We start from the raw sequence: 22,904 nt of genomic DNA on the forward strand, positions 1-22,904 counted from the left end.
TGAAAATCTCGACATCGAAATTTAGGACTATTACAATATTTTCTCTATACTTCGCATACGAGAAAATCAGGGAGGTCTAAAACGTCGAGATTCATGAAAATCTCGAAATAAAATATTATGACAATTACAATATTTTCTCTATACTTCGCATACGAGAAAATTAGGGAGGTCTAAAACGTCGAGATTCATGAAAATCTCGAAATAAAATATTATGACTATTACAATATTTTCTCTATACTTCGCATACGAGAAAGTCAGGGAGGACTAAAACATTAAAATTCATGAAAATCTCGACATCGAAATTTTGGACTATTACAATACTTTCCCTATACTTTGCATACGAGAAAATCAGGGAGGTCTAAAACGTCGAGATTCACGAAAATCTCGAAATGGAATTTTTGGACAATTACAATATTTTCCCTATACTTCGCATACGAGAAAATTAGGGAGGTCTAAAACGTCGAGATTCATGAAAATCTCGAAATAAAATATTATGACTATTACAATATTTTCTCTATACTTCGCATACGAGAAAGTCAGGGAGGACTAAAACATTAAAATTCATGAAAATCTCGACATCGAAATTTTGGACTATTACAATACTTTCCCTATACTTTGCATACGAGAAAATCAGGGAGGTCTAAAATGTTGAGATTCACGAAAATCTCGAAATGGAATTTTTGGACAATTACAATATTTTCCCTATACTTCACATACGAGAAAATTAGGGAGGTCTAAAACGTCGAGATTCATGAAAATCTCGAAATAAAATATTATGACTATTACAATATTTTCTCTATACTTCGCATACGAGAAAGTCAGGGAGGACTAAAACATTAAAATTCATGAAAATCTCGACATCGAAATTTTGGACTATTACAATACTTTCCCTATACTTCGCATACGAGGAAGTCAGGGAGGTCTAAAACATCGAGATTCATGAAAATCTCGACATCGAAATTTTGGACGATTACAATACTTTCCCTATACTTTGCATATGAGAAAGTAAAACAAATGCGGAGGGATAGAATGGATTGGTCAGTTAATTTGTGTTATTTATGGTATACTCTAACAACATGTTATGTTGTTTTTATTTCCCTATTTTTAGTTAACATTACAAGTATCCATTTATCATGTGGTGAAGTTTTCTTTATTTCTTTTCATTGAGAGCATTTCACCTTCTGAATGGCGCAGCTAATGGCTCCAAATCCAAAGCCTGCCGGTTGCCCGTGTGTAGTTTGCACCTTCTCCCCGTATCCGCATCCCCAAAGACGTGCATGATGTTATCTGATTGGTCAAGCGTTGGGTGCGTGCATGTGTGACTCCCTAGTCTGTCTCCTGCCCCAGTGTCCGTGCTTCCAGGATTGGCTCTTACCAATTACTGGATTACCTGGTGTTATGTTGTGGAACGTTTCGGCGATGTCTTGTGTTCGTTTTAACATTTTTATTAAATCTGCCAGTTCTCCTCAAAGGGTTTCAGCTTCTGTAATTTCCACCGATTTGAAATGCCTCAAACATTTATTGTGCATGCTGTGTGTGATGTAAAAAGCAACAATTAAAATTAATATATTGTATAATCTAAATGATTACATTTACATCGGTTTTCCTGTTGTTTTATTCAAATGTTTTTGTCCCCTGGAGGTCGGAGCAGATTAGCTATAACATAACACGGCATTCACAGATTCACGGAATCCAATTCACTGTTTAAAGTCCATCTCAGCAGCATCAGGCACAAGGTAGGAGCTGAGAGTGGACGGGGCATCGGCCCACCATAGGGTACCTTCCTCCGGTGGATTCAGAAAGCCATCAGACCCCATCAATTTCTCTACACCTTATTGTTGTGAAGATTTCATTTTAAATGGATACATTTGTCGTTTTTGCCCATCAATCTAAACTCAAAAGCCCATAACGACAAAGTGAACACATTATTCAGAAGTGTTTGGAAATCCATTATCCAACCCACTATATCCTAACTACAGAGTCGCGGGGGTCTGCTTGAGCCAGTCCCAGCCAGCACAGGACACAAGGCAGGAAACAAACCCCAGGCAGAGTGCCAGCCCACTGCAGGGCACACACACCAAGCACACACTAGGAACAATTTAGGATCGGCAGTGCACCTAACCTGCATGTCTTTGGACTGTGGGAGGAAACCCACACACACGCGGAGAACATGCAGACTCCATGCAGGGAGGACCCGGGTCCCCTAACTGCGAGGCAGCAGCACTACCCACTGTGCCACCGTGCCACCCGTGTTTGGAAATTTAGTAAAATTCCAAACTGAAATCTCTTATTTATAAAAAAAATTCTGACCCTTTGCCATGGCACTCCAGATTGTGCTCGGGTGCCTCCCATTTGCTTTAATCCTCCTTGAGATGCGTTAAGACCTCGACTGGAGTCCAGCTGTGGCCAACTGAATTGATCAGACGTCACTTAGAAAGGCACGCGCTTACCTGTGAATGGAGGGTCCAACCATTCGCACTGCCTGTTAAGACAAGATGGAGTCTAAGGAACTCTCTTTAGACTTCCACGATCAAATGGTGGTGAGGCAGAAATCAAGACAAGGGGATGAAACCATTTCTAAAGCTTTGGGGGCTCACAGGAGCACAGTGGCCTCAGAAATGGTAACATGGATGAAGACTGGAACTTTGCTGTTTGTACGAAGCTAAAGTTAAAAAATGGGATTTATTCGAAAATGGAATAAGCCTTCCCAAACCTGATGCTGTCATTTCTCCATGTCGTCTCCACCCTTCTCAACTTGCGCCACGTGCCTGAAAGTGCCTAGCAGATTAAAAGGTTTTGTCTTGTCCTCGCCACCCCTCGTGCACCCGAGTTATTGTCGAACACCTCATGCCAAGGGGTACTCCAGTCGCTAGTGCAAGTTACTGTGACTTGCTGGAGACCAATGTGAAGCCTGCTATTCGGTCCAAGTGGCGGGGACTACAAGACGATGCCACACGCACGGCTAAGAACACCAAGGTTTGTCTGGAGAAACTGAAGTTTGAGGTATTGCTACATCCTCCTTATTCGCCAGATTTGGCACCACAGTGTGATTTCCACCCTTTTGGACCTCTAAAGAAAAACATCTGGGTGGTCATCAGTTCAAGACGGATGACGACATGAAAAAAGCAGTGCACAAGTCACAAGACAAAACCTTTTATTTTGCTGGAATCCGGGCACTGCCAGGCAGGTAGCACAAGTGCATTGAGAAGGGTGGAGACTTCATTGAGTAATGACATGATCAGGTTTGTTAAGGTTCGTTTCTGATAAATCCCATTTTCTAACTTCAGCTTGACTCTTCCTCATATATTCATGACTATAAAAGCTTTGTTCAAATGAATAATTATTATCATATCTGTGATTACAGTGCAGGACTAATCTTTGCATGATATGCTCCTTAAACGTCTTTTTAAAAATATATTACTTATATACTTGTTTAAATCCGGAGAGCCTTTGTGTACTAGTACCAAAGTGAACCAGGGATCAAAAAGAAGGGATTTGTTAGATTAGATTAGATTAGTCAGTCATCTTGAACAGGGTCCCGCAACCCAGCTAGAGCTAATCCCAGCTAGCACAGGGCGCAAAGCAGGAACCAGTCCATCACTGGGCGAAGACACACCACACACACTAGGGCAAATTATCACCAGTCCATCTCATCTGCATGTCGTCAGACTATGGGAGGAAACTGGAGCACCCAGAGGAAACCCATGCAGACAAAGGGAGAACATGCAAACTCCACACAGGGAGGACCAGAGACGTGAACTCTGCTCTCCTTATTGCGAGGCAGCAATGCTGTCACCATGCCACCTCAATCAGTATAATTTCAAGATAAGAAAGTCACTATATAACAGACAGATAGATAGACAGATATCCATCCATCCATTTTCCAACCCACTACATCCTAACACAGGGTCCAGCGGGGTCTGCTGGAGCCAATCCCAGCCAACACAGGGCGCACGGCACGAACAAACCCCAGGCAGGGTGCCAGCCCACCACAGAGACTAGATTAGATAACCGTAATTAATTCCAAAGGGTATTTAGATGTATACGGCATCAGAAGCATAAAAAAACAATGTTACAGACATACAGGACAAATAATACAGCCAGTCGGTCCGATTGATAAATAAATAAATGTGTATTGTGCAGAAATTTCAAAATGAACTTAAAAAGATTATGCTGGGAGAAAGTATTGATATTCGTGATGGCAGTGGGCAGAAAAGACTACCAAAGGAACTTCTAAGCACACATTAAGATTTTTTTCTCGAAAACCTCAAAATATTTATTTAGTTTTTGAAAACAAGAAATAAATATTTGTGCATTATTAGCCTAAAAGAAATCTGTGGCCGGGTGCAGGAATGACAACTCCACTAAATAGAAAAAGTTGGGGTGCCAATCCTGCTCGCCCTGTTTATCGTCCGAAATAACAGTCTTCCCAAAAAAACAGGGCTGAGATGCAAATCAAAGTTGTATGGGCGATCAACCACAAGTGAGGTCACTTTCATACTGGAGCGCCGTCTGGCGGGCAGCTCTTGCTTCTGGGAAGGTCAGGCTTTTATGGTGGCTAAACCGGAAGGGGCGGAGTCAGTTGCCCTCACTGGGCGGTTTCTCAGCATTGTGGAGAGAGAAGGAGATGACACTGTTAGCAACAGCGCCCCCTTTTGTCTCGGTAGGTTATTATATATCTCGACAGAGCCCATAAGGAGATCCTCCATGTGCAAGAGTGACCGATGCTGATGTGACAAGTGGGCACAATACAGAAATCTGTATAAGTTAGCTCAGATACAACAAAGAGTTATAATTATATACTGCATCTTAGTGGTGGCTCAGAAATGTACTAGCCAGCAATTGGCACAACATGGCATCACCAAACTCTCAAAAGTGGCCCGTAAGTAAAATGGAACTCCACTGCTAAATAAAAAATGATATTATTAATGTAACAGTCGAATCTAATGAAGGCACAGATTCAGATTCATTTTTACTCCAGTCTTTCAGTATCAAATCGTCTGCCCATTTATTCATGGTCCACTTGTGCCCATGTGGCTTTTCCTCCTGGTACTCCAGTTTCCCCCCACATGCTGATTTGGTTGATTAGTGGCTTCACACTGGCTCTGTGTGAATGCATGTGTGCGTCCTACAATGAACAGGCATCTTGTCCAGATTCTATAGCTACTGTACATACATATGAGGATAAATCAATAAGTAAAGGCAAATTGAAAAGTACACGGAGATCGCAATGGATAGGAGCTGGCACAATCCAACTCGTTTGTGATGGCTTATGGGTAGTATGAACACGGTCTGCACAATGCTCTGTTGTTTGTCTAGTTGAAGCCAAGGTCAAATGAACATGAACGCTCCACTGCGGGATTGCAGCATTGTTGAACAATGTGCCATAGTGAGATTCCTTTCAGCAGAGGGAGTGAAACCTGCTGAAGTTCACTAAAGGATGTTGGATCAGTATGGAAGTGAAAACAGCAGGACTGGCTCAATAAAAAGCTTATGAAGGCGTAGAAAGGCTTAAAATGGGGCGAACAAGTGTAATGTGATCGACCGTCCACATGGCACACACACAAGCCCACATCGACATGGCGAATGCCTTCATTAGAGAAGACCAGCGGATTATGTTGTCTGCTGTGGCTGCACATTTGGGTATCAGCTATGGATCTGCACATGCCACGGTGCACGTTTGCGCAAGATGGGCACCCAAACAGCTTACTGATCTGCACAAGCCAACATCCTTTGGTGAATTTCAGCAGGTGTCACTGCCTCTACCTAATGAAATCTCACTGCGGCGCGTTGTTCAATAATGATGCGATCTCGCAGCGGAGCGTCCGTATTCATTTGACCTTTGTTTTAACTAGATTAATGGCAGAGTGCTGCGCTGTGCGTGTTCAAACTACCCATAAGCCATTGCGAATGTGTTGTATTGCATCCGTTTCTGCCTGTTGCGGTTAATTCCCTTTAGTTTTTGGCATACCCTCATAAACAACGTCATGGAGGACATGGGGTTTGCTGGCATGAGCATCCATTACCCGGCTGGGAGGCCTTTATAATGGCTAGATGGAGGGAAGCAGCCTTCTAGGGTCATGTGCTTCCACCAGTGTGACAGATCTTCCATATGTGCACCTGCTGGGCTGCATGGAAGTTGTAGTCCCAATGGGTGGCACTGCTGGGCGCGCCTCCTTTTAGAGAGGTTCTGTGTGGACTGGAAGTGCTTCATGGGTGCAGGCATGGGAATGACTCCCAGGCAAGTTGGAGTCGGGTGTGGAGGACGGCAAAAGCTCACCTGGGTGTAGTGGAGGAGGACGACAAAAGAGACAAATGAAGAGAAGAATAGGACTGTGGTTGTGTGAACATTGAGAGGAAGCCTTTGTTGAGGTGTTTTACTGAAAAAAATGACATGCATTCTTTGCATTTATTTAGCGCTTTTCTCACTGCTCAAAGCGCTCAGCAATTGCAGGTTAAGGGCCTTGCTCAAGGGCCCAACAGAGCTATTGGCATTTACGGGATTCAAACCGGCAACCTTCCGATTGCCAGTGCAGATCCCCAGCCTCAGAGCCACCACTCGGCCTTTTTTGAGCCTCAGACTTGTCTCTGTGAGGTTGTGTCTGGGGTTTGAGATGCTCTTACGCCCCCCACAGGTCACAGTGTATGAATTTGTGTGTATGTGTGCATCTCTAGTGATTTATAATGAACAACAAAGGGCAGCCACCAAGCAAAGACACCAGACTGTGCCGCTCCTTTTTAATTCCAGACATGTTGGCGTTCTTTATTGCTCACAACAAAGACCCTTCTTCAGCAGAACTAAGGATAATCGCCTGTGACCAGATTGGGATCTTAAGAAAACTAGCCAAGTCTGTTGCCAGCCATTCCCAAAGTGTGGATTTTCACGTCCCTGTTAAGCGGAGATAGGATTTTTATTGTAAGTGTCACCCTGGAAGCAGACACAGGTAACATTAATCTTCTGTCTTTCCCATCCCCTTGTGTTACTTGCGGAGCTCACATGTTTGGAAGGGTGACCTTTGCCCCTTTTGGGTTAGGCTGCACCCCTGGCACATCCAGGTTACCCTCAGGCATGATCTGCGTGGCACACTTCTGGTTTCCTCGTTAAAAAAAGAGCGGAACAGGCTGTGAGGCATCTGGAGTTTTCAGCTATCTCCCTAATGGCTTCCCTTGTGCTCCCTGGTTCTGACAATAGAAATATATTGTGAGGGGATGCCCAACTGGCAAGAGATTTCCAGGATCAATGGCACAGAACAAGGATAAAGGCTGAGAGGAAAGGCTTCTTGGCAGGAGAGAGAGACAGAGTGGCATTTTCTGGACCCCTGCTGCTGCCAGGGCATCTCTCTTTCTCACTCACTCTCTCTTTCCATTGTCAGGAGTATTCTTATGCCATCTGGGTGGCACCTTTGCTCTTGGCAGCCTTTTGTGAATGACAACCCCTACCACCACCACCTCCACCCATAAATAAATATGGAAAATTACAGGCAAATTGATGAGTAGTAAAGGCTTTGGACTTAATAATAACAATAATATATGTGTATATGATGCTGTCCATATACAGTAGAAGTGTGCCTGAAACACGTCGACACTCCCCTGTGCCGTGATCGGTGAGCCCCCTTACCTCGAAACCTCTGACATACTTAACCTCAAAATTAGAATTACAGAAACCCAAGAATTCATAAATACTGTACATATAGAGCTGGAAAAGGTCTCATCTGCAGGTCCCTGCAAATGGAAAACAATAGGAGATAAAAATACAATGCGAAATTCTGAAAAGGGTTAAAAAATAAAAGTCTAAAGCACACCGTTTTGGAAGTGCACCAGTTGCTCAACAACCTGCCACACAGTACCTGCAGTACCTCCTGGTGGTGCCCACGGAAACCAACAGGGCTTCACCAAACTCCAACTCCCATGGAGCCCTGTGGGAGTCCGAGGCGCCAGTGCAACTCGAATGCCATCTATTGCTCCAGGGGAGGTAATACTCTGAATCAAAGTTCTCTTCCCCTGGTCCTTCCAGTGTAGAAGTGTCCTGGCCAGGAAAGGGCCCCGGCCATCCACCACAATATATATATTGTGTGTCTGATGTTGTCTTTGTGGCATCTTATCATATCAGCGTGGGTTTCCCACAAGGTGCTCCTCCAGTTTTTCTATCCAGTTCTCTTAAGTCATGCAGGTTAGGTATTTTGAGTGATTTTAAACTAGACTTGTGTGAGTGTGGATGTGTGTGTCAGTGGGTCCTGTGACAGACTGGCACCCTATCTGGGGTTGTTTACCACCTTGTTCCCAGTATTTCCAGGATATGGCTCCAGTCCTCCTGTAACCCTCATTTGAAATAAACTGATTTGAGACTGTTATGTATCTTTAGATGTCACATGAATTGTTCAGTGGAGTCCGTCTGTGCACAGCAAGCTGACACGGGCACAGGTTATTACACCTGCCTACAGGGCATCCTGCAGATGGCGAGTGCAGCTCCTAACATAAACCACAGCCTACAGGAACACAAAGGAGCATTCAGAACAACAGTGAAGGGCCAGTAAGCGGGCAGCGGGTGGGGGGGATGAACATTTCAAAGGCACAATAGAGTCCATTGTATAGAAATGGTAAACTGATGTAGTCTAGTTGGCTTGTCGGAGTAGCTTTGTAATTATCAGTCAGTGGTCCCAGGTTCTATTAGTTGCAAACAGTGAGACCCCATGATTAAGATGTTGGAATTTAAACCACAAGGCAGCCAAATTCAATTCCTCCCACTGATTCAGTGTCTTATCCTGAGCAAGTCACTTAACCTGCCTGTGGTGTCGTTTTTAAAAAAAAAATGTACATAAACAGCTCAACTGTCTTCTGAAATTGTAATACGCCTTGGGTTGGATTACTTATAGAAAAAGGGACATATTAAATAAAGACTGGGTACCTCTGTAGGAAGGAAAGAATGTCTTTGATGGCTGAGTTGAGAAGGAAACTCTCTGCTTATTTATTGGTGTGTGCAGGTTTGTATCTGTACGACTAACACCTTACCTCCACACATCTAGTCTCTCTTTATCGATTTATCTAATTGTATTAGCAATATAGTGCCTTTCAAGTTAGGCAATCTGTCTGTCTGTCTCTCTATCAATCATATAATAACTTTTACATCTATCTATCTATCTATCTATCTATCTATCTATCTATCTATCTATCTATCTATCTATCTATCTATCTATCTAATCTATCTATTTTAAAGGGCCTTCTATCTATCTATTGTGGAAGACTGCCGACTTCCCAGGCCGGTCTGCACCCCCAGGCCGACAGGAGGAGCTCTCCCAACACCAGGATCGTGCCCAGAGGTCCAGCAGGGCCTTATGGACTCTGTAGTGTTTATACACAGCCCTGCTGGATACCTTGGGGACCACCAGGAGTCGCTGTGGGGGGACTTGTGGGATCGGTTGTGCCTTATGACCCGGGAGTACGTCACAGTCACGTGACGGGAAGGAATGGCGTGCTCCCGGGGTGATGTGAAAGACTGATTGCCCTGACCCGGAAGGAATAAGGAACTGTGGACTGCTGGGACAGGAACACCTCCGGGTCAGGGGCTATAAAAGGACGGTGCCTCAGTCCAGACACTGAGCTGTGCTGGGTGGGAGAAGAGCAAAGTGTCTGGGCGAGGAGGAGAGGTTATTGTGTTTATTTGTAGAGATTTGTGAGGAGTGTGGAAGGTGCTTGGTGCACTGAAAGAAAATAAAAAGAGTCTTGGACTGTTACCTGGTCTCCGGAGTTGTACCTGAGGGTTCAAGGGTGCACTACTGCCCCCTACTGCCACACTATCTATCTATCTATTTTAAAGGGCCTTCTATCTATCTATCTATCTATCTATCTATCTATCTATCTATCTATCTATCTATCTATCTATCTATCATAAAGGGCCTTCTATCTATCTATCTATCTATCTATCTATCTATCTATCTATCTATCTATCTATCTATCTATTTTAAAGGGCTTTCTATCTATCTATCTATCTATCTATCTATCTATCTATCTATCTATCTATCTATCTATCTATCTATTTTAAAGGGCCTTCCATCTATCTATCTATCTATCTATCTATCTATCTATCTATCTATCTATCTATCTATCTATCTATAGTGCATTTTCTATCTATCTATCTATCATAAAGGGCCTTCTATCTATCTATCTATCTATCTATCTATCTATCTATCTATCTATATATCTATCTATCTATAGTGCATTTTCTATCTATCTATCTGTATTTTTCTCTAAATATTTACACGTGTATTCCTGTTTGTATCTTTGTGAAGGACACAACACATCTGCACAGTACATTGACACCCAATAATAAGCTATACAGCACTAAAATGCTCGCCTCTGTGTCACTGCATCTCCAATTCCAGTTTTAATGTGATCGATAATTTAGCCCCAGGATTATGTGATAAACACTTCCGGATTCCCCCAGCAGGATATTCTCGAGTTTCACGGCACCTCTCCTCCACTGTGCCTCAGTGTACTCAATGGCTGTAGTTGGGAAATAATAAGCATAAGGAATTTAGTCAAAAGTTTCTCCTCACGGAGCTTCCACAAAGAGGCCTCGATGGAGTATTTGTCTCGTTCTTTTGTTTGTAATCCGCCGTATCAGCAGAGTTTACTGCTGCTGGGAATAAGGGAGGTCGGCAGATCAGGCATCCTACATTATTTTATTGTCTGCTTTCGACAGCCCTAAACAATTACTGCTCACTAGTGATAATTCTATATTCTCTGTATAATACTCTTTGAGAAAGGCATTATCCGCTTAAGGCCATATGTGTTTTGGAATGTTTATCCTCTGGGGAGTGAAAGCCTTTTTCCCCTTTAGCTCCAGTATTTATTCTTTGTGATTCCTGTAGTACGTGTTCATGTATAAAGCGCCGTCCCTTATGGCCTGCTCCGCAGTACACGCTAGCACATTGTAAATTGTCAGTGTAAATTTTGTTTCAGATGTGATGTGATCTCGACCCAAACCATGGTGGCTTCTGCATGAGCTGTTGAAATGTCTGTGCCGCATGCATGCGTGTGCAACCGGCGAGCCTTCTCTGTGCATCATGGACAGACATTCTTATGTGAATTAAGAGGTTCCCCTGATTATGTGAAATGTGACATTTATTATTTTCATTTTTTTTAAAAATGTCTCACTGACTCAATTTCATTGCTATAAGAATGTTACTTTAGTCATCTTCCTCTTCATTGTCACCATCTTCAGTTTCCCTTTAAGGTGTTTCTATCACTTGCAGCCATTTTTAACGAAGGCCTCATTTGATTTCCGCTCTCATCCCAGTTTTCCTTTTATTATCTTCACTTTAGGTCCTTGGAGTTTTCGGAACAGCAGCATTGACACTGGCAATCTGGAAGTGGGCCGAAGAGTGACCCAAGAAATCCCCCCTGGGGTCTTCTGGAGGTTACTGCTGCATTTGAATCAACCCCAGTTTCTAAAGTTCAACATTTCATTAGGGAAGGATGCACTGTTTGGGGTGTACATTCGCAAAGGACTGCCACCATCACACGCTCAGGTAAAAATGAAAAAGAACATTTTTGTAATGTTATGTCCTCAAATATTCGGTCTACTGCTTGATATGCTTGAAGCCCACATACGTGTTAACTTTCAAAGAGATAGATAGATAGATAGATAGATAGATAGATAGATAGATAGATAGATAGATAGATAGAAAGATAGATAGATAGATAGGAGAGGCACTATATAATAGATAGATAGATAGATAGATAGATAGATAGATAGATGTGAAAGGCACTAGATAATAGATAGATAGATAGATAGATAGATAGATAGATAGATAGATAGATAGATAGATAGATAGATAGAAAGCCCTTTATGATAGATAGATAGATAGATAGATAGAAGGCACTATATAATAGATAGATAGATAGATAGATAGATATGAAAGGCACTATATAATAGATAGATAGATAGATAGATAGATAGATACTTTATTAATCTCAAGGGGAAATTCAAATACTCCAGCAGCAGCATACTGATAAAGAACAATATTAAATTGAAGAGTGATAACAATGAAGGTATAACAGACAGACAATAATTTTGTATAATATTAATGTTTAACGCCCTAGGGTGGAATTGAAGAGTCGCATAGTGTGGGGTCTGAACGATCTCCTCAGTCTGTCAGTGGAGCAGGGCAGTGACAGCAGTCTGTCGCTGAAGCTGCTCCTCTGTCTGGAGATGATCCTGTTCAGTGGATGCAGTGGATTCTCCATGATTGACAGGAGTCTGCTCAGCGCCCATCACTCTGCCACGGATGTCAAACTGTCCAGCTCCATGCCTACAATAGAGCCTGTCTTCCTCACCAGTTTGTCCAGGCGTGAGGCGTCTCTCTTCTTTATGCTGCCTCCCCAGCATACCACCGCATAGATGAGGGCGCTCAACACAACCGTCTGGTAGAACATCTGCAGCATCTTATTGCAGATGTTGAAGGACGCCAGCCTTCTAAGGAAGTATAGTCGGCTCTGTCCTGTCTTACACAGAGCATCAGTATTGGCAGTCCAGTCCAATTTGTCATCCAGCTGCACTCCCAGGTATTTACAGGTCTGCACTCTCTGCCCACAGTCACCTCTGATGATCACGGGGTCCATGAGGGGCCTGGGCCTCCTAAAATCCACCACCAGCTCCTTAGTCTTGCTGGTGTTCAGTTGTAGGTGGTTTGAGTCGCACCATTTAACAAAGTCCTTGATTAGGTTCCTATACTCCTCCTCCTGCCCACTCCTGATGCCGCCCACAATAGCAGTGTCGTCAGTGGCAGGACTCCGAGTTGTATTGAAAGTGTGCACCAAGTCACTTTTTTTGTCACATTACTTAACACAGGAGCATGAAGCGGTTGTGTGCAGGGTCCCCATTTACATAACAGAGCAGGGGGTCCCAAACTTTTCAATGCCCTGCACCCCCAGAAAATGTTTGATTTATATTTGCAGCCCCTACAAGGGTAATATCACCATTGAAGATGAAGAAGTCAGATTTCTCATTCTTGTACCACAAACAGTACCACGGGTGAACTCACAAAAACAAGCCTTTAACTGAGTGCATAAAGATTAAATATAAATTGAGCAACTTACCTTTATAAATCTCAATAATCTATAAATGAGTCCCTGTGAAGCTTAGACACTTGATTGATGATCCAGGGTTTGGGGTATCCCACAAAGCATCAAACGGTTTGGAGGAACAGAGGTAACACTTTACATTAAGTGTCCATAATTACACTGTAACTACTATGTAATTACCTGTATAAGTACAGTGTAACTACGAGTTATTGCTCCGTACTTACTGTGTAATACAAAGTAATGCTATAGTTAATTACTCAGTTATCATTGTTATTCCACAGTTTATATAATTACAATGTATCAATTTATCACTGATCACTGAATTATGGACACTCAATGTCAAGTGTTACTGGAATGGAGACCCCTGTGTAGCAATGTGTGCCCGCGCACCACTAAGCAATGAAATGCAGTCAATGAGCTTTGTCCCCCCCATAGCCCCTGCACTACAGATCAAAGACAGATGGGCCACGCAGTTACAATTGCTGCGCCACTGAGTGTGTGCCGCTGGTGTCGCAGCCAATTCAGTCCCCCTTGTTGTCCCACCCCCAAAACATCCATCCATCCATCCATTGTCCAACCCGCAGGGTCACGGGGGTCTGCTGGAGCCAATCCCAGCCAACACAGGGCGCAAGGCAGGAAAAGTTCTGAAAAGTCAACTATGTCAATGGCACAAGCAGGTCAGGTATTGGGCTTAGCACTAAAAAGTGAAAACTGAACATTGGCATTTATGCTACAGCCCACTGAGACGCATCAAGGAAACTGCATCCCAAATATTTCACCTTTATAAACTACGGAGCCAGATACATAGGAGCAGAATCATAGGTCTATGAGAAGCCATTCAATTATTCTGCATATTAGAGCCCCTGTGGGTTGAAGCCAACACAGGCCGCAAGGCAGCAAATAAACCCCGGGGCAGGGTGCACGCACACACCAAGCACACACTAGAGACAATTTAGAATCGCCAGTACACTTAACCTGCATGTCTTTGGGAGGAAACCCATGAGGACACGGGGAGAACATGCAAACTCCACGCAGGGAGGACCCGGGAAGCGAACCCAGGTCTCCTAACTGCGAGGCAGCCGCAAAACACTTAGCAAAAAATGTCCAAACAAACTGTCATGATCAGGGCTGCCACAGAATATTAGTCCTCGGCCTTCTCTGCGGGCTCATTGCAAGGTCCAGTTTCCATGCGCTTTACGTTATTCACCTTTACGAATGCTCCATCTACAAAAAAGAACTCGCTAGAACGTGCATTTCTGAGGCTCATTCATGGGTGACAGTCGCACACGCAATGCTTGTTTCTTTTCATATCCTGGAACAGGAGCACAAACTAATAAATGACCTGCAACTGAGAGCACCACCATAAAGTTGGACACTCAGTTTTGGGGAATCGTGACACAGCCTTCCTGTTTGTCACACCTCAAGTTGGGAATCCCTGCAATAGAGCATAAACGTAATATACGAATAAAACATGCTCAGCAAAACTCAGATATTAAGGCAGACAGTCACTCAAAATCAGCCAGCTTTCACTTTTTAGAGCCCCTTTCGCAATGAGCACCAATATGGGAAGCTTTACCAAGTGAAGAGAATGCAATATAAAGGTAGACAGAGTGCCTATAAAGTCCATCCATCCATTATCCAACCCGCTATATCGTAACTACAGGGTCACAGAGGTCTGCTGGAGCCAATCCCAGCTTACACAGGGCACAAGGCAGGAAACAAACCCCGGGCAGGGTGCCAGCCCACCGCAGGGCACACACTAGGGACAATTTAGGATCGCCAATGCACCTAACCTGCATGTCATTGGACTGTGGGATGAAACCCACGCAGACACTGGGAGAACATGCAAACTCCACTCAGGGAGGACACGGGAAGCGAACCACAGGTCTCCTAACTGCGAGGCAGCAGCGCCACCACTGCCCTGCCTATAAAGTTTTTACATTTACTTCAACATTAAATCACAGTGGGTTTAATTTAGCCTTTTTGATACTGATCAACAGAAGGAGACCCTTTATTGACAAAGTGAACACAAATTTCTGCAAAGTGGTCTAAATGAATTAAAAGTGTTAAACACACAATAACAGATTGCATAAGTATTCGCCCCCTTAGGTCAGGATTTACAGTAGTAGATGTGTCTTTGCCGGCCATGACAGCCATGAGTCATTGTACTCGGGTCTCCTTCCCTATCAGCCTTGCACATCTGCACTCTACAATGGCTCCCCATTCCTCTGTACAAAACTGCTCGATCAGAAGGTTTGCCGTTTCAAATCCCATACCTGCCAGAAGTGATTCTACTCTGTTGGGCCCTTGAGCAAGGATCTTAACCTGCAGTTGGTCCGTTCTGGGATTGACGTTAATGTGCACCCAGAGCACTGCAAGCAGGTCCTACAACTTGCAGGGAGGTTAGTGGCAGGATTGGCACTCCAGCCACCATAAAAAAAAAAAATTTAAACTGTTCTACTGTGGTGCTGAGGTGTCACCCGCTGCACTTGGGTCCAAATCCAGGTGGTTTGTGGTGTGGTGGGTAATCAGCGCATGCTCCCAATCTCTGTCAGGGTTCATGGTGATCATGGTGATCCTGATTGAACAGCCATTGTCAAGTCCAGCCGCAGATTCCAAGTTGGATTGAAGTGTGGACTCAGACTCAGTCACTCCATGATGTTCACATTGTTGTTTTGATGCCATTCTTATGTCACTTTGGCTTTAATGCTTAGGCTTGTTGTCTTGCTGGGAAACAAATCTTCTCAGATGGCATCAGATTTTCCTCCAGAAATTCCCCTATTTTGCTGCATTCATTTTACCCTCACAAGTTTTCCAGGGCTTGCAGCCGAGAGCCGTCTAGTTCGTTAATGTAATATTTTCAAATACGGATACACGTGTGTAAAAAAAGTAACAATACATATTCGTTGACTTACACAGAACTTCTCTGGTTTTTGTTACTTCTTAGTTTTTTTTTTCATTTGGTGGCCCATTGCTGGTCCATTTTTCCTGGTGCGTCCCTGTGAATCCACCAGCAGGATTCCCCCTTCATCATTGTGACATCCCAACGTCCCTGGTACCTTACTTTTCATCTCCTTGATATCCTGAAGAAATCTTTCACCCTGCTCTTTACTCACCAGTCAGGGAAAAAATTCAAAATTTGGAAATCCAAAGAATGAAGTTTGAGACTCCAATTCACAACCCAATTCCTTGAACGTAACTAAGACATTTTCCAGAATCTATACTAATAAAAGGCAAAGCCCTGACTCACTGACTGACTCACTGACTCACTCATCACTAATTCTCCAACTTCCCGTGTAGGTAGAAGGCTGAAATTCGGCAGACTCATTCCTTACAGGTTACTTACAAAAGTTAAGCAGGTTTCATTTTAAAATTCTACACATAACGGTCATAACTGGAACCTACTTACATACATATATACAACCATAGCCTTCAGCTCGGTCACTGTGTGAGGCGGAGTTGCGTCCCTCATCATCACACCTCCCACGTAATTGAGTGCCTGCCCATATAAGGCCGTCCGTCAGCAGCAATCCAATAGACACGCTGCTGCTAAATATTTGCGGGTGAAGGACTGTGCTTATGCAAACGAAGATGAGATGGTCAGGGATAGACTGGCGTTTGGCACAAACTCAGCGAAAGTGTGAGAGAAACTATTAAGTGCCAGGTCTGAGCTAACATTAAATAAAGCTGTGGATATCACAAGATCACACGAGATAGCACAAGCACAGCTGAGAACCTTCGATGCATGTACTCCGTGCGGCTCACGTGAACTGACTGTGAACGCAGTATGCAGAGAACAAGTGAGAGCTCCAAGGAGGGCTGAAGAAGAAACGCATTACACAATTGAGAAGGCAGCAAAAGAATATGAAGCGAGTGACGCATACAAGCATATTCATAAGTGCAGCTACTGCGGAAACAAAGCCCGGTGTAAACCTTAAGTTTAAATTAAGTTCATAGACGCTGCCGCTGGCGTTTGTCATGCCTAAGACGAATACGATATTCACGAGATACAAGTTTAATGAGAAGACGCAGGGTATAAACAAGACTTTTGATCACTTTGTGACGGAGTTAAAATTGTTGGAGATGGTCAGGGACGGAATAGTGGTTGGCACAAACTCAGCAAAAGTGCAAGAGAAACTTTTTTAAGTTCATAGACATGCTGCCGCTAAATATTCACAGGCAAATCCACAACTTAATACCGGGAATGCCTGTTAAACATCTTAGATTCACGAGTATCACTTTGGGTAGTGAACACTTCGATGAATGAAACTTGTTATCTTTACAACGGTTGACAAACACGGAATATAACTTGAACACAACACATCCTCCAAATATGAACCTGATTAAAAGAAATAATGATAATCAAATCCTTGATGACAGCGACACTCTTAACACTCACAAAACAATTACATTGACAATCATGTTACGTTATTTTCAAAATGTTTCCTTTTCTTTTTCATAACTTCTTTAACACACTACTTCTCCGCTGCGAAGCGCGGGTATTTTGCTAGTTTCTTTATAATTTGCATGTCTATTGCTACCAAAATGGCTTCTCTGAATGATACCAAACCCTCCCTCTGCAGGTCGTTCATCACAGAAATCCGTCTTCTCATGTCAGGTCCCTCTTTCAATTCAGCCTCAGACAGACGTTCAGCCCAGATACTGTACATCATACAGGCTCCATCTCTTGATTACTTGCTGCATTCCACCAAGCTTTGTATGAAGTGGTGGTAGCAGCACTTTCTGTTGGATCTACCAAGCGATCACATTGACATTTTCTGACACCAGGTTGTGGCTGTTTTACTAGTCGGCCATTCCTTCTGAACCCAATGTCCATGTCTTCACCCTGCTGTTCCACTCAGAGAGTAATTCTGGGAATTTTGTTTGTGATGACTGCTAACCCGGTAAGATAACACAGAAATGTGTTATGTGATGGAGAAAAATAGTTTTTCATTTCAGAAAATATATAAAAATCACATGAAATCATCAAAATATTTTTTTTCAATGTATACCTGTGCTCCGTAGCTCCTAAAAGCAATGTGCTGCACCAGTGATGATTTAGGTGTGTCATACTAAAAAGCAGTTGTGATGGACAGTGTACATGAGTGGGCATCTAGGCTGGCATAGGACAAGGTTCCTTTACTGGATGGAAGGCCGGCTCTTTAAAATCAGAAGCATGAGAAGGAAGGTGAGGATTATTCTGCCTCAGCTAGAAGACGGACAGGAGATGCCAGTTTAGAAGTGGGTACATTGGCATCCCGGCAGGAACAAGGAATAATGCATGGTCACGAGGACGGGTTTGCAACCATTCAGGACTGCATGTTCACCTGATGAAACTCAGTGCAGTGCTATCTGTATGGACACCTGCAAGGTATTTTGGGAACTGTAGTCCCAATGGGCACCTTGTTGGATTCTGTGGGTGCCGCCAGGGGGTGCCATAGGGATCCATGATCCCTACTTTGTGAGTCTTTCACTTGACCCAGAAGTGATTCCAACAGGGATACACCTCAGCACTGGAATTACACCACAATCTAAGATAAAGAAGCCTCTTGACCTCACCCATGCACGTTAGAGTCAGGTGGAAGAAGGGCAAAGCTCACCTGGGGAGGAGTGGAAGGAGAGATAAAGAGGGAAGGAGAAGAACACAAGTGTTTTGGTGACTTTCAAAAGCCTTTTGTAAGGTACTTGTGGAAATAAACTTTTTTTTATTAGAACATTGTTAGAACATTAGAACACTCTAGACGAGAACAGGCCATTCAGCCCAACAAAGCTCGCCATTGTATTGGGACTTGTGTCATGGTGGTTGTGTCTGGGGGGCTACAACCCCCTCCTACATGTCATAGTGTGAATAGGCATGTGATCAGATATTATATGTTTTATATAGGTTATTCATTTAGCCCATTTTGCAGAGATGTGTTTTCCCATTTTGTGTTGATCAGTGTCCAAAAAGCCAAATTAAATTCTCTGTGACTCAAAGTTGTATGGCAATCAAATGTGAAAACCTCCAAGATGGTAAATACTTTTGATAGGCACTGTAGAACATGGCTCAAACTCAATCCATCAATCAGCCTCACCTTTTATAGCCCCTTTCACACTGGGCCCCATTACAATGCACCTATCTGCACTATGGTTAGAAGATTACATTCATACTGGAGACCATCATCAGCACTGGTCCTGGTGTGCCACAGTGGCTGTTGATTTTCATTACATCCATTTTTTAACCATTAGCAGTGACTCTTTGCCTTTGGTTGGTCAAACTACCTAATTTCATTACATTTGCAGCCCTCTCAATAACTTTTAAAATTGAATCCATCCATCCGTTATCAAGCTTGCTTAACCCAGTTCAGGATCTTGGGGGCTGAAGCCTATCTCAGCAGCACTGGGCCCAACCCTGGACAAAGGGGGTCAGTCCATCACACACATCACCTTCACATGAGGAGAATTAGAGTCGCCAGTTAACCTAACACACACGTCTTTGGAGTGTGGAGGAAAATTGGAGTACTGAGAGGAGAACCCATGTAAACATGGGGAGAACGTGCAGACTCCACACTGACAGTGGAAGGTAGAAGAAGAGGTAGATGGATGGAAGGAAGAGCCTGTGCCAAGGAATTTGTTGATATCAGTGGTAGTGTGGGCACGCAACCCTCCATTTACACAGCTTGACTTATCAAGCCATGTTCTGGAGAAGAAAGAAGTTACATCACTTTGGAGGGGACCCTTGGTGGGACCACAGGGTGGTGGAGACAACCGTAGTCAGGACTTTACCTCTGACCTTGCTGCCATGGCATCACTCAGTGGATCATTGCTCGCGCAAACCACTCTGCCACAGTAAGGTGCCAACTCAGTGGAGGGTCTAAAACTTATCTGAAGCAAACACTACAGAGATTTTAGATTTAGACTGTTTTTAGAATCCTGTAGAGAGAGTTTGCCTGACTACAAAAACAAATCTTTACTTTTAAAACTTCCACTTCATATAAGTAGAAGCTGCTTAATAACCTCACCTTTACCAAAAGCAGTCAGTTCAGAAGCACAGGCACAGGTGCAGTTAAGCATGCGTCCTACAGGGTGGCCCTTCTTTTATGTCAGCATGCCAGTCAAAAAGAATTTGACATTTAGAAATGTCTATTAGTAAAAGGTACTTAAAGAACCGCTGGAGTCTTGGGCACTAAAAGTCACAGCAGTCTTTTCTGAGTTATACTCAATTTGAGTGCTGGTACAAGAACAGGAAAGCTTCAAGCAAACAATTAATCTTTTGGCTATCTAGAGACGTCAACAGCCAGGTGCACACAAGAAAACAAAGTGTTTATAACAGAGCTATACGGTGCCCTCCATAATGTTTGGGACAATTGGCGTCACAGGATTTTGTGATTCTTTGTGAGTGCTTCATTGCTTCAATAATGCAGACATAGGATACTGAGGCTTAGACGTTATTTATTATATTGTGGGAATAGTCCTGGGTCTTGCTTGTACGTAACAGCTTGCACTTTGTTTTAGAGGTTTAGAGTTTTGAGCTATTTTATGATTTGTGTTGCTGCTGTATCTATCTAGTATATGGTCCTTTCACATCTACAGTATCTGTTATGTGGTGCCTTTCACATCTATCTATTTCATTCTAACCATAAGTTACAAATATGATGTAAATTTCTTTGTGAGGTATTGTCCAGCTCAGTCCATCATTATCTGGTTATCATTATATAGTTTTTTTCATGCATATCTATCTATCTATCTATCTATCTATCTATCTATCTATCTATCTATCTATCTATCTATCTATCTACAGTGCATCCGGAAAGTATTCACAGCGCATCACTTTTTCCACATTTTGTTATGTTACAGCCTTATTCCAAAATGGATTAAATTCGTTTTTTTCCACAGAATTCTACACACAACACCCCATAAAGACAATGTGAAAAAAGTTTACTTGATGTTTTTGCAAATTTATTAAAAATAAAAAAACTGAGAACTCACATGTACATAAGTATTCACAGCCTGTGCTCAATACTTTGTCGATGCACCTTTGGCAGCAATTCCAGCCTCAAGTCTTTTTGAATCTGATGCCACAAGCTTGACACACCTATCCTTGGCCAGTTTCGCCCATTCCTCTTTGCAGCACCTCTCAAGCTCCATCAGGTTGGATGGGAAGCGTCGGTGCACAGCCATTTTAAGATCTCTCCAGAGATGTTCAATCGGATTCAAGTCTGGGCTCTGTCTGGGCCACTCAAGGACATTCACAGAGTTGTCCTGAAGCCACTCCTTTGCTATCTTGGCTGTGTGCTTAGGGTCGTTGTCAGCTGAAAGATGAACCGTCGCCCAGTCTGAGGTCAAGAGCGCTCTGGAGCAGGTTTTCATCCAGGATATCTCTGTACATTGCTCCAGTCATCTTTCCCTTTATCCTGACTAGTCTCCCAATTCCTGCTGCTGAAAAACATTCCCACAGCATGGTGCTGCCACCATCATGCTTCAATGTAGGGATGGTATTGGCTTGGTGATGAGCGGTGCCTGGTTTCCTCCAAACGTGACGCCTGGCATTTACACCAAAGAGTTCAATCTTTGTCTCATCAGACCAGAGAATTTTGTTTCTCATGGTCTGAGAGTCCTTCAGGTGCCTTTTGGCAAACTCCAGGCGGGCTGCCATGTGCCTTTTACTAAAGAGTGGCTTCCTTCTGGCCACTTTACCATACAGGCCTGATTGGTGGATTGCTGCAGAGATGGTTGTCCTTCTGGAAGGTTCTCCTCTCTCCACAGAGGACCTCTGGAGCTCTGACAGAGTGACCATCAGGTTCTTGGTCACCTCCCTGACTAAGGCCCTTCTCTCCCGATCACTCAGTTTAGATGGCAGGCCAGCTGTAGGAAGAGTCCTGGTGGTTTCGAACTTCTTCCACTAATGGATGATGGAGGCCACTGTGCTCATTGGGACCTTCAAAGCAGGAGAACTTTTTCTGTAACCTTCCCCAGATTTGTGCCTCGAGACAATCCTGTCTCAGAGGTCTACAGACAATTCCTTTGACTTCATGCTTGGTTTGTGCTCTGACATGAACTATCAACTGTGGGACCTTCTATAGACAGGTGTGTGCCTTTCCAAATCATGTCACATCAACTGAATTGACCACAGGTGGACTCCAATGAAGCTGCAGAAACATCTCAAGGATGATCAGGGGAAACAGGATGCACCTGAGCTCAATATGGAGCTTCATGGCAAAGGCTGTGAATACTTCTGTACATGTGCTTTCTCAGTTTTTTTTATTTTTAATAAATTTGCAAAAACCTCAACTAAACTTTTTTCACATTGTCATTATGTGGTGTTGTGTGTAAAATTCTGAGGAAAAAAATGAATTTAATCCATTTTGGAATAAGGCTGTAACATAACAAAATGTGGGAAAAAGTGATGCGCTGGGAATACTTTCCGGACGCACTGTAGATACAGGGTGCAGCAGAAGTAACTCCCACATTTCAAAAAATCACTGTGGGGTTCCCAAAGCAGGTAGAGGGGTGTGGTCCGTTCCGCTAGGTACAGTACATAATAAAGTTTTCAGTCGTCACCATGCCGTGGTCGGGTGAGTATTGAGGCTTTGTAGTGGAGGCTTTTTTCAAAAACGGCGAATCTGTAGCTGCGACGCAGAGGGTGTTTCGCATGCGGTTCGGTTCACGTGCTAATGAAAGGGTTCCAGACCGGAAAACGATTTTGCTGTGGGTTCAAAGAGTAAAGGCAACAGGAGGTTTTCAAACACCGTCCTCGGTCCTTGGACCAACTAAAGGAGGCTATTCAAGAAGAAATTAAAGGAATTTCGCTCGACATGTTAGTGAGAGTGATGGAAAACTTC

At 43.4% G+C, this 22,904-nt stretch overlaps 1 protein-coding gene across 3 annotated transcripts in view; it reads left to right on the forward strand.

Annotated features, from left to right (window-relative positions):
- LOC120542238 (teneurin-2-like) overlaps positions 1-22,904 on the forward strand; it is a 1,685,504-nt gene that overhangs the window by 1,330,261 nt on the left and 332,339 nt on the right. For all 3 annotated transcript variants that reach the window (XM_039774544.1, XM_039774546.1, XM_039774547.1), the window contains one exon: positions 11,323-11,528. In XM_039774544.1, coding sequence (XP_039630478.1) covers positions 11,323-11,528 — 206 coding nt within the window. The remainder of the gene's footprint in view (positions 1-11,322; positions 11,529-22,904) is intronic.

This window comes from Polypterus senegalus, chromosome 13 (genome assembly GCF_016835505.1).
Source record: "Polypterus senegalus isolate Bchr_013 chromosome 13, ASM1683550v1, whole genome shotgun sequence".
Taxonomy (NCBI): Eukaryota; Metazoa; Chordata; class Cladistia; order Polypteriformes; family Polypteridae; genus Polypterus; species Polypterus senegalus.